Genomic DNA, 11,884 nt, shown 5'->3' on the forward strand with positions numbered 1-11,884 from the left:
GCCTGTATTGAAAGACAACATGATCACAAATAATGAAAACAATGAACAAACGAAACACTTTTAGCATAAAGCAGTACACTTTCAAAATGACATACAAATAGTTAAAAATTGCATTATGTTGTCTATCTATCCTTTAGATATAAGGTCTTTCAAATGAAATTCCAACATACGTAATTACTAAATGAAAACTCTTCTGTAAGTATCGGTTCTATGTCATAGTGAACTGTATTTAACAAAATGTATACAAAGTCTATAGCAAGTTGATTAAAAAAATTAAAGTAATAAGAAACAGTACACTGAAGGCGCTCTATCCATCAAGTGCGCACTCTCGAAATTTTAAATGTGATGAACAGAACAGAAGTTGTAACTATGCCACGGTTGCAATGCCAGAAAATAAAACAAGATCATTTATCAAACATGCAGGGAATTCTGCCACAATGCTATTGTCTCTCATTTGTCAGTTGTTCCAGTAAAATAACAGCTTAAACACCGGTGATGTTGATGGGTTAGCTTACCTTCAGTGTACTGAAAGTTGTACACAACCTGCTTTAAAAGAGGAGACCATCCCTGCGGGCAGGCTCAAGAAGGAACAGACCCCCTTCGGCACTGACTACACCAAGGGCATGCTGCTGTGGCCTGCACACACACACCTAGGAAAATGTGAATATAAACAGCATTTATGCTGGCCATTTTTTAAAGACAAAAATGAAGCCAAGTCTGCTAAAAACAAATCAACCACCCAGTATTACTGCTCTTTTTTTCTTTTTTTTTATAAGATGCTTTTTTTCTTTTTATAATATATACGAACTGCAACCATATACATCAGCATTGTACTTTTGTGCAGTCTTGGCAATTAAAACAGTTCTACAGTGAAAATTTTCACATAAGACACAAAACAGAATTACTCTAACATTTCTAAAAGAAATATCAGCCTTGATGTTAATTCAAATGTATCATTTCTTCCTCAACTTTGCAGGGGAAATATTTATGTTTATATACATTAATAACTGCTGTGAAATTTCTTCAGTCTTTGTATCTTAATTACTCAAACCCTTTGAACTTCTTCATCTGGTTTAAATTTTTTCCTGGATGAAAGCGTGCTGCAGAGCCTGGTTGATGCTAATCCGTTTAGCTGGGTCTAACATTAGAATCTGGTCCAACAAGTCCTTTAGCTGGTGTACTTTTTTACGCTGGTCTTCAGGGAGTCGTTGGCACCCAATCAAGTCTGCTAACAGGTCCTTGGTTGGATTAATGGTGCTCATAACAGTAACTTTCTCCTACAAACACAAAAATGGCAACCTTGAAGTAGTACTTAACGCACAAAAGCCCCATCCCTTCTACAGAGTGTTCGCAGCAACTTTGCTTCAGAATTATCTCCTATCTGCTGAGCAGTGCCCTTCGTCATCACACGGCCTCATCAATCCTCACATGGGCAAAGGAAAAGAGCGGAACTAACGCTGTCAGGGATAGGCCAGGCTGCACCTTTTGCCAAGAGCAGGTGCAATCATGAACCTAACATTCCAATTAATTGAGAATATCAAAGTTCCACACGGAAAGGTCTCATATCTGACCAATAATTCTGTGATTCTTGATGAACATATTGAAGTTGGACATCCTCTCTAAAATGAAGGCGGCGTTTCTTTTACTAGTAATTTAAGAAGAGATTATGTGGAGTTACCTTCTATACCTACCAATATTGAACTTGGGTTTTTTTTAAACGCATTCCTAAGTTGTGGAAAAACTCTGTTGCCAGTTTATAACTATGTAACCTCTCCATACTGCTGCAAAAAGACAATCTAATTGTTTATAAAATCTTATTTTTAATTAAGATGTCAAGATACACTTGAAAGATCATCATAGTAGGAAAGTTTGGTAAAATGTACTAGGTTAGTCATCACATTAAGACTTACCCTTTCTGTCACTTTATCTACTTCTATATACATAAAGTTGAGATTTTGATCAAAGTGCTGATCTTTGAACACACCTTTTCGAATCATCTGAAAAACAAGGGAGAGGCAAGAGTTTCAGGCAAGTTCTCTGTGTCTTACAAATTCCACAATTAGCATGAACGCCCACTAACCTATTGCAATGTGAATAATTTAAGACTAATAAAAAATACATCAAAAGGACAGTAAGAAAATCAAGATTGAATAAAAAATACAGTTCAAACCAGCTGAAAGAAGACACGGCATCTTCCATTGACTTACATATTTTTTTTCAGGTCAGTGCTTAGAAGGTTTCTGCTTTCACTTTATACTTAGTCTATGAAAAAGAAGCTGTATACTTTGATTTCATAAGATTTTAAATCAATATAAATTACACAGTCAGAGCGACGTCTGTTATTTACTTGCTGTTAAGAGAAGACGTGTATTATAAGAAACAGAATTTAGGGAGAAGGAAGTATGCTCTACTGTTCATTATAGCAGCTTCAGATACTAATTAAAAATCATATACTTGTTTTTCTTACCTTATTTGGCATCTTTCCTTTGAGATCCATGGCTAGTTTCAACATATGGTTATTGGTTTTGCCAGGAAAGAGTATTTTTCCTGTATAAAGTTCATACAATGTGCAGCCTACAGACCACATATCTATACCATAGTCATACATTTTTCCTATAACTGAAACAGAGCAATTCCAGTTAATTCCATAAAGGCAGCCTTAAATGATATAATATCACAAAACCAGACAGATGAAAAAAATTTCTGATTTATAAACTATATTGGTGCTCCTCCACTCAAGAAGTCATGATGAAAGAAGGATGCAAACTTTCACTTTTACAGCATCCCTATTTCAGAAAAGGAGATTTTTACCTAACACCCAAACTAAACAGCATGAATTAAGTTAGTAAAAAACAAGAAGTCAGAACAATACCTCTAAATTAAAACCTAACTATAATCAGTCAGAATGACTTCTTCCAGTCCTCACTGAGCTGACCACCAACATACACGAAGACTCACACAAGCATACTTTCAAAGTCGGAATTTTTGACTGCCATCATACTTCCAGAGCGATGTTTTGGTAAGACCAAACAGGGAGTAAATTCAAGTCAAAATTCTGATTTGCTAGTACTGGTGTATCCTGCTACTGCTTATGATAGATGTAGCCAATCCAAGTGTACTTACTGATTTCTGGAGCTCGATAAAATCTACTAACTAGATATGGTGTGATGTCATTATCTGCAACATGCGAAGCTGACCCAAAATCGCAAAGCTTTAGTATCGTTTTAGACTCATTCACCTGAAAGTTAAACATAAACATCCATTAGCACTATTTGTGGACAGAAACGCCAATAGCACTGGGAAAGCAACAACACGGTTAAGTCAGAGATAAGAAAAACACTCAGCCTATAAATTGCAAGTTCTTTGCATATTTCAATCCTTATGCTCTGTATTCTAAGGAATTTGTTAAACTGTAAATTTTAAGTGACAGTTAATGTCTTCAGATCCGACAAAATACAAAAAAGGTCATTTTGACATACTTCTCCCTTACCAAAATATATTTTGTGGGCCAGGATTTCATTCCAGATACTGAAATTGCACCAGTTTAGACTTCCAACACTCCAGAGAACCACTCATAAACCAGCCTCATATTCACACCTCATGCTTACATAGTAAATTTTACTGCTGTGATGGCAAGAAAAGACCATTTTAAATAAAATAGAAATCTGAGTTTGTCACAGGGATGACCACTAAGAAAACCAAAGTAAACATGCTTGATTCGTCTGATACAGCTCCCACACCCTGCTAACCGGAAAGTTTAATGGGAACAGAACAGACAGAAGGCAGTAAGGACTTTTCTCCATTGTCTCATTCACATAAACAAAATCTCCATCCAGACTCAAACAACCTTCTTCCATCTTGCAGAAAGCAAGAACATTTTTCAACTGTGGATGGAAAAAGACCCAAGATTTCTTCTAAGAAAAGATACTATCTTACTTTGGAAGATCTGCTTTCTATAAAAATACAAATGGATGCAGGTTTGCTTGAAAAAGATTGTACTAAATAAAAGATTTTCTTCAGGTGCTGTGCTGTATTTCCAACTACTGTATTACTAAATTTTAGTATATATAGTAAAAATATTTTAACTGTACTTAAATATTTATATTTATTTCCTTTCATTATTATATTTAATTTGTATTATTATACTCACTTCTCTACTACACTGTATTTATACCACAATAGCATTTTATATCAAAACATGAACCCTTAGCGTTTTCCATTCAAAGTAAATTTTGACTTCACCTAAATTGACACAGAATGATTTTAATTTCAAATACTTAATTTTACACCACAGACTGTGCAGAGTAAGTTTCAATTATTTATTACTTACCAAAATATTATCTGGTTTAATATCTGCATGTAGGATATTGCATCTTTTAAGAAGTTTTAGAGCCAGAAACAATTGCTGGCTGTAGGAACGCACAGCTTTAATATGGAGACCAACATCCTTCCCATACTTCTTCAACACCTCTCGCAAATTCATACTATTTAAAGAAAGAAAGGGAGAGAGAAACGGGAAAAAGGGCTTAACAAAGAAAAACAGTGGCCTCCTAAACTGTAAGACAAACTTAAACAAACCAGTTAGAGCTTTAGACATTTTGGAGAAAAGTAGCAGCTGTAAAGCCTCTGTACTCCTTTTCTTCAGAAATAAAGAAGGAAGTATGCAAAAGATACAAGTTGAGGAGGTGAATTTTTGGTGACTTAAACGGCAGATAAAAAGACCAAAATTCTAGGACAAAAACATCATTTGGTATAAATAACGTACCAGTGTGTTATAAAGACATAGTGCAGCACCAGAAAATAATCTCTTTTATGGCTTATTATTGAAACTATAATAGTAATGTCGTAACATTTGCTTCAGCATATAACTTATCTTCACCTGATAAAAATTAAAATATGACATACGCAGAAAACTTAGGATATAAGCAATTGATGTCTCTAAGCAGGAAAGGGAACTAAGGTAATTAATACATCCATCATAAAAGGGTCTACAATTAACCTGTCAAAAGAGCTTAACTATTTAAAGAAAAAGCCAACACAAAAAAAATCCCACTGTAACAATTTTCTTCCTCAGATTGTTCTTATATATGTACTCTTCACAGAATATGCAGCATTTGCTGAACATCTCTGGGAACGCATTCTTAATCCAAATGCTTAAAATAAAGAATTAGGAAAACTAATAAAAATACTGTGACACACAGAGAAAAAAATCATTAAGAGCAGCACTGGTGAGATGAACCATCTTTAATAATACATTATTTTCTTTCAAATCCTGTCCAAGCAGAAAGTTCACAGTGATGCTTTAAGTAAATCAGAAATTGTGTGAATTTGTGCCTGCAGATATTCCACATGCCCCCACCCCCAAAGTTCTTGTTTTCTTGAATCCTGGCAACAGAACAAGGTATCAAAACAAAAGCCCAAAGCAGAAAGGTAAAGATCACTCAGTAAGACGACTTTTTACAGAGAACCCCAAACATCTGCCATCTTACCTGAGTGGCTCAAATACCAGACAGAGATGTTGTTTGTGGTAGAAATGCCTGAACAACCGTAAACAATGAAACTTGTCATCAGGATCTGCATCATTGAGCTTTTTCAAAAATTCCAGTTCTTTTAGGCCAGTTTTTTGCCTGAAAAGAAAGAAATATAATTATAAAACAACATTTCTAATACTCTTAAATCTAGACATTTGCTCACACAGTTATAATCATCCAGCAATGAGAAGTGTCTTGTCATTATGCCCTGGCTCACTGTAGGGTGATGTTGAACTAGATGACCTTTAAAGGTCCCTTCCAACCCAAAGCACTCCATGATTCTATGATTATCAAATGTACTGCAGCTTAAAAGAGCAATCACAACAGTGGTTTGCCGTCAGTATCTACACATTGGGTAAGTTTATTTAATTCTTATCTTCACTCTGCTTTGTAACCTACTTATCCTTTCCTCCTCCCTCCCAGCTGCATGTAAAGCTAAAATTAGATTTCCTCCTGTAATATGACACTTTAAACCTCTCAAGTGAGTGGTTTGAAACGGCTTTTTTTTTTTTAAAAAAAAAAAAAGTACTTAACCACATACATTTCTAAAAACATTTTAAGCTAAACTGTAGAGTCAAGTACACACCCAAACTGATTACCTATACAACACATCAAACTGAAATAGCTTATCACACCCCACTTTCTTTAAAAAACAACTTCTCTAGATACCAATTCATACAACTCAAAGTAAGCCAGTTACACAGTAAGACAACTTTTAAACTTACAAGGTAAAATGCATGGAAATATTTTGATTCAAGTTGTCTTTTATGGACATAATCTGTGACTGTAGAAATACTGCAGCAGTTACTGAAAATCATTATTATAGACAAGTCCTCATATAACGTAGTTTAATAGATCATACTTCATGTTCATGTTCACTCATTCTGAAAGACCTCAGAACTTTTCTTATTTCAACACAGAGCATCCCATCCCTTTTTACATATCTTACGGACACGCAAACATATAGAGAATATGCAAAAATAACTAGGGTACAGAGGTCTTTTTCAAGTTGCAGATGATGAGTTAGGATCCAACCCACGGCCTGCCAAATCAATTTGTTCCATCCAAACAAAATCTTTACAGTCCATGACTCCCATCTCAAAAATTTTAGGCCTGGGCAAGCCTCATAATTAACTGTAACCTTGCTTCTAGCTACTGCCATTTCCTGCAGTTTTGCAAATGAGAAAGTGCCTGATGAAAATGCAAGTACCCTTCTCCTGTGACAGCTGTAAAGAAGTGTGGATACATAGTCCTCAAGCGCTTACCATTATCTGGCTCATATTAGCAGAAAAGGCAGGAATCACAGTTGTAATCTGTTACTTCACTTGAAACAAAGGGAGATTCAAATCACATCATGAAAAACTTCCATCTGTTACATATGCTTTATTATTATTAAACAAAAACACTACTTACATAAGTTCATTGTTCCTGATGATTTTAACTGCTACTTCTTGGTTTGCTCTTGCCATGTCCCTGGCTCGCACTACGTTACTGAAGACTCCCTGACCAGTGTAACCATAGACATTGTAACGTTTATCTAGAACTTCACCTATATTAACACCTGAAGGATAAAATCAAGTGATATAAAGTTACGAGCGACACACATACGGGGTTTTTTTATGCAAAATTATGCATAATCCAGAGAAACAGGATAAATGGTATAATCACTTAATTCCATAGTGTACAACATCTGTGGAAATCAGGAGGAACAAAGTGGAAATCAGGGGGAACAAACTGTCATTCTCTAAGTCTGGAGTCTTTTTATAACGGACATTAAAACCTGCATAATCATCCCACCCATTACACACTCAGTGAGGGCACTGCGGCATATTTACACTAGAATAACATCTCAGCACTTTTACATGTGAATCTCTTCCACTCACCACCCTCATTCTAGCTGTCCTTGCAAATCAACAAGTACAACTTACGGTAATAGCCTTCGGCATCAGTCCAGTTATCCCTGAGGTTGGGGTTTTCTTTGAAGTCTTTTCCAAACCCAGCAGCCCTTAGACGAGCACTCTGAAATAAAAAGTAACAGCTTTGCTTGTGTGCTCTATGTTTTCCCTTGATGTTTACTTACCCAAAGCCCTTTTTTCCTAAGCACTGCTGCTCTCCACAGCACAAACACACTAATCTTGTAGGAGAGAGAAACTAATGAACATGAAGTGCTATTTACATACCAGTATCTAAAGTCTGATGTGAGCAAAGAGGTTATCAACCAACAGAACTTTTATTAAACATAAATGGGCAAAGATTTGATTAATACCCACAGGGAATTTATACACACCAGGTTAGAGCACACATTCTGAACCATCTAAATATGACTTTTACTTACAGTATGTTTTTAGTAAAGAAGTTAACCATTTGTGAGGAAAATCTAACTGTTTAAGCCTTCAATAACTGTTCGCTTGTTGCCACTTCACAGATTTCATACTATTACACTTCTGATAAAATTACTACAGTACTACAAGAATATCTTCCACTGCACAACACTTTCTGGAAGGTGGAAATGCTCACGTATAAGCCACAGAAATCCCTACTTGTAACTTCAGATTTTTAAAAATGCACCCCCCACACTATCCTCCAAGTATTTATCTTCTTCCAGGTCTAAGTGGTTTGACTTTTTATTTTATTACTGTTACTAGAACACCTTTTGTCACCAATGCTTCTGTCATAACTAATAAGATTGTAATTGCCATAAACCAAAATTAACTAGAGAATTTCTAACTTAAAGTTGTTGTCTTGACTTGTTTCTCAGTGCTGTGCATCAGCAACAAGGCAGATTCACAGAGAATGGCAAGTAAAGTCTCAAAACTAATCACTGGACTGCCAGTATCTGCAGGCCACTTCAACACATTTAGAGAAAAGTTGCTGGAGTAGTAAAAAAGCAAAAAGAGGAAAAGTATCTCGTCATCCCCAAAAAAAAACCACAAACAAAAGAAAACCCCCCCCACACACCCAAACCACCACATTACTCCAATAAAATACTCCAATACTTCATTAGCAAACTAAAATGTTACACCTTACACAGACACTTTTTAATTAACCATACACGTACCTCTGAAAAAAGCACATATTTAAAATAGTGCAGCATGGTAACATTAATATAAAGCTTTACTTATAAATATGTTTCTTACTGTGTGCCATCACAGATCCTATTCAAATTGCAGATGAATTCCCCAATTGCTTAATCTGGTAGAACACCCACTAATTTCAGCATGTTTTCTTTTACTGAAATACTAATTAAGAACTACTTTGGCTGCCTTGGCTGATCAAAAGATTCAGAACATACTATCCACTCATTTACACATGCTTTTACAAATCAAAGTTCCCACAAACCTCAAGTGACAGCAAAAATCAAGAAAAATATCACACATTTCATCTCCAAGAATTACCTACATCAAAGTATGCAGCAAACATGTCATCTGATTCTGTGAACATATCAGGAGCTAGCAGTTTCTTCTGAGATGAACCTTAAAATGAAACTTAGATTACTCAACATGAAAGATGACAAACTCTGTAACTGATATCATTTGACTTGGTATCTTTACAATAATCTAAGACCAGTATGTCGGCAAACAGGTGATATTACTAATATTTCCAGCAAATACCATTTTATGTTCTAGAAATACAAACCTCAGATTTGTTAAGTTCTTCAAAGCACTCAAAAATTTCTATCTCCTTGAAAAATTAAGTATAATAGATGTCAAATAACTCACGGAGCAAAAGAAAAAACACACTTACATGATGCTTACCAACAGTGACTACATATAGCCATATGTATAAAATGACTGTCTCTATACACAAAAAACTACAGACATGTTTTTGATATACAAGTTTAGGCTTTTCTGCTAATCAAAAAAAAAAAAAGTCAGAAAGCCCAGAAGCTGTTTCTTTTGAAAATGTTGCTTCAACCCTGTCAGAAAACACCTTGTGAGTAGCTTTTAGTCAAAGACAATGTTAACTATTAAGTTTGAGAGAAACATTTTTGATGTGTGCAAGATTACCCCTTTCTCACCTTTTAATCATCTTTAAAAGTCCCAAAGACATTTTACTTGGTTCATAAGATAAAAGCAAAGAAATATAAATTCACTACATGTTAGTGAAAGCAAGTAACCGTCAAACTACTTCGTAACACACAGTATGGTAGCATCCCTTTGCAACAACTGTAAATCACAGACACTCATTTTAGGGTATTAAGCAATGCTGAAATATCAACAGTGAACTTCAGTTGCTTTAGGTCTCAGGATGCATATAGCCAGCCACTTTCATACAGAATAACTAGACTGAAATCTTCTGACAGCATCAAAAACTCTCATCCATCATGGCTGGCATCACTATTTCAAGATATACACCTGACACTATGGGGAGATAGGTTGCACCATTGTTTCAGGATACAAACCCTTCCAGTAACTTCCTCAATTTTTCTTTTTAGTTCCAGCTATACTTGCACTGGGCTACAATGAGTTATTAACTAAGTCCTAGTTATTAACTAGTAAGGACCCACTTAATAACTCATTGTAGCCCAGTGCAACTTACTTTCCTAGCCCTATATGAGGTCAGATTATAAATTAAAAATGACTTTTACAAAGAAAGACGACCTACTGCTTCCATCTGTTGTTACAGCCACATCCAAAACAGAATCCTACCAAAATATGAAAAATCCCAGACTCGAGTGTAACTGATCTGTTTTTAAAAACAAACATTTTCATATCTTAAAAACATCTAGGCAGGTAACGTTTATATTTTCATATACTTTAGTAGACAAAATTAGAAAGCAGTTCATGCTTCAACAAAAAATGAAAAAGATATTGTCTGTTACACATAAGAAGACTGTCTAAACTTGTGCTATTTAAACAAAAAGCGCGTAAGATAGTTCTTTCCACCCACACTGCAGAACAATCTGAAAACATACTGCTCAAGGGAACACCAGGACAAACTACAGGGCAGTACACGAGTCCCAGAGAGATGCAGCTTTATTACTTCAAAGAGAAGCACCCACTAGGAGGTAGCGTATTTAGCCCCCAAGGACACATCTAGCGCACAACATGAAATGCAAGCGAACTGGCCAACTATTACACCCCTGAGGGGTTGGGCAAGTCTCACAGCCCTTGTTAAACATCATGTTGCTGCAATTAAACTGCAAAGAGAAACTGTAAAGAGAAGTAGTTAAAATTAACTCAAGTCTGCAAGAAGGGATGCTTACCGTTATTCTGTTCAACTGTCATGAGGTTGTGCTTGGCTTTTACTGATGCCTCAAATGTGTCCACATTCTCCCGTTCGTACTCCTTAACATCAGCAGCTACTCTTTCTAGGATGTCATCTGGCGAATTTGAGCGACTACGTGTACTGCTTTGAGGACTGCTTGGTTCAGATGGTACAGATATATTACTGTCTTCTGTCTGGCCTTTGTATTTCTAAAAAGAACATTTAATAATTAATCTCATCATCGCAATTTAAACATTTTTATACTCACCCTTCCAATGGTTTATGAGAAATCTTAAGAGATGTGATTATGAAAGCAAAGATTAAGAACAACAGACTATTTGAAGAATGTGATACAGATTTTGAAACCTTATTTTGCCACAATGCACCACAGCTCAGATCATAAAATAAGACTGAAAAATTTACATGTCCTTCAGCTTTTACATTTTTGTATAAAGCAAATTTTATTGAAGATTAACTATTTCGTTGTGTGTGACAAAATGTCAGTAGCAATAGGTTTATTACCAAACCATTCTGGCACAGAAGTATCGAAATAAAGACTTCAAGGAAAAATTACTGATTTTTTCATTAAACAAAGATCAAAGTTAATAAATGCTGATACCACTGAGATATCAAGGTCAAACTACTCAATAACCCAAGCAGAGGCTTCCCACTTAGGGAATGAAGCTCTGGAATTTGTTTCCTGCATGCACCAACTGGCCTTTAAAAATAATTTGCTTTATATGGGTCTGTTCAGTCATAGTTCTGAAGGATTTTCCAATGGGCTTTGCACAAAAGTCAGATTACAAACACTCAGTGCAGTGCATTATAACCAGTATTTTTATAAGCATTAAGTAAATATGCTACACCATTTTGCTTACTCTGTTCTGTGTGCCAAATCTCAACTTTAAAAAAAAAAAGAGATAACCAACTAGAGCTGTAGAATTACATCACCTTTGGCCACAGCTCCCTTTCAGGGGTCTCAATCACATATTATCTGTCGCTACTGTTACCTTCAGCTAGAGAGCCCATCCTGCCCGTGGACACACTTTGTCTGACCCTTCAGTTGAGACCTGTCAGGCTTGGGAGACCCTACCGGAGGCATATACTGCCAACAACATAGCTACAACGGTCGCCTCTTGCTAGAG

At 35.8% G+C, this 11,884-nt stretch overlaps 1 protein-coding gene across 1 annotated transcript; it reads right to left on the reverse strand.

The window, feature by feature from the left end:
* Nucleotides 1–752: 752 nt before the first annotated feature.
* On the reverse strand, nucleotides 753–10,948 carry LOC104501534 (serine/threonine-protein kinase PRP4 homolog; the record flags this gene model as incomplete). The annotated part of the gene is made up of 10 exons (XM_010145356.1): nucleotides 753–1,277; nucleotides 1,911–1,997; nucleotides 2,468–2,619; nucleotides 3,124–3,238; nucleotides 4,331–4,484; nucleotides 5,490–5,627; nucleotides 6,945–7,092; nucleotides 7,460–7,550; nucleotides 8,931–9,004; nucleotides 10,738–10,948. Coding segments are annotated over 10 exons (1,374 nt in total), but the record flags the coding sequence as incomplete, so codon positions are not given.
* Between the last annotated feature and the right edge of the window lie 936 nt (nucleotides 10,949–11,884).

Source organism: Buceros rhinoceros, unplaced genomic scaffold, assembly GCF_000710305.1.
Source record: "Buceros rhinoceros silvestris isolate BGI_N320 unplaced genomic scaffold, ASM71030v1 scaffold11791, whole genome shotgun sequence".
Lineage (NCBI taxonomy): Eukaryota > Metazoa > Chordata > Aves > Bucerotiformes > Bucerotidae > Buceros > Buceros rhinoceros.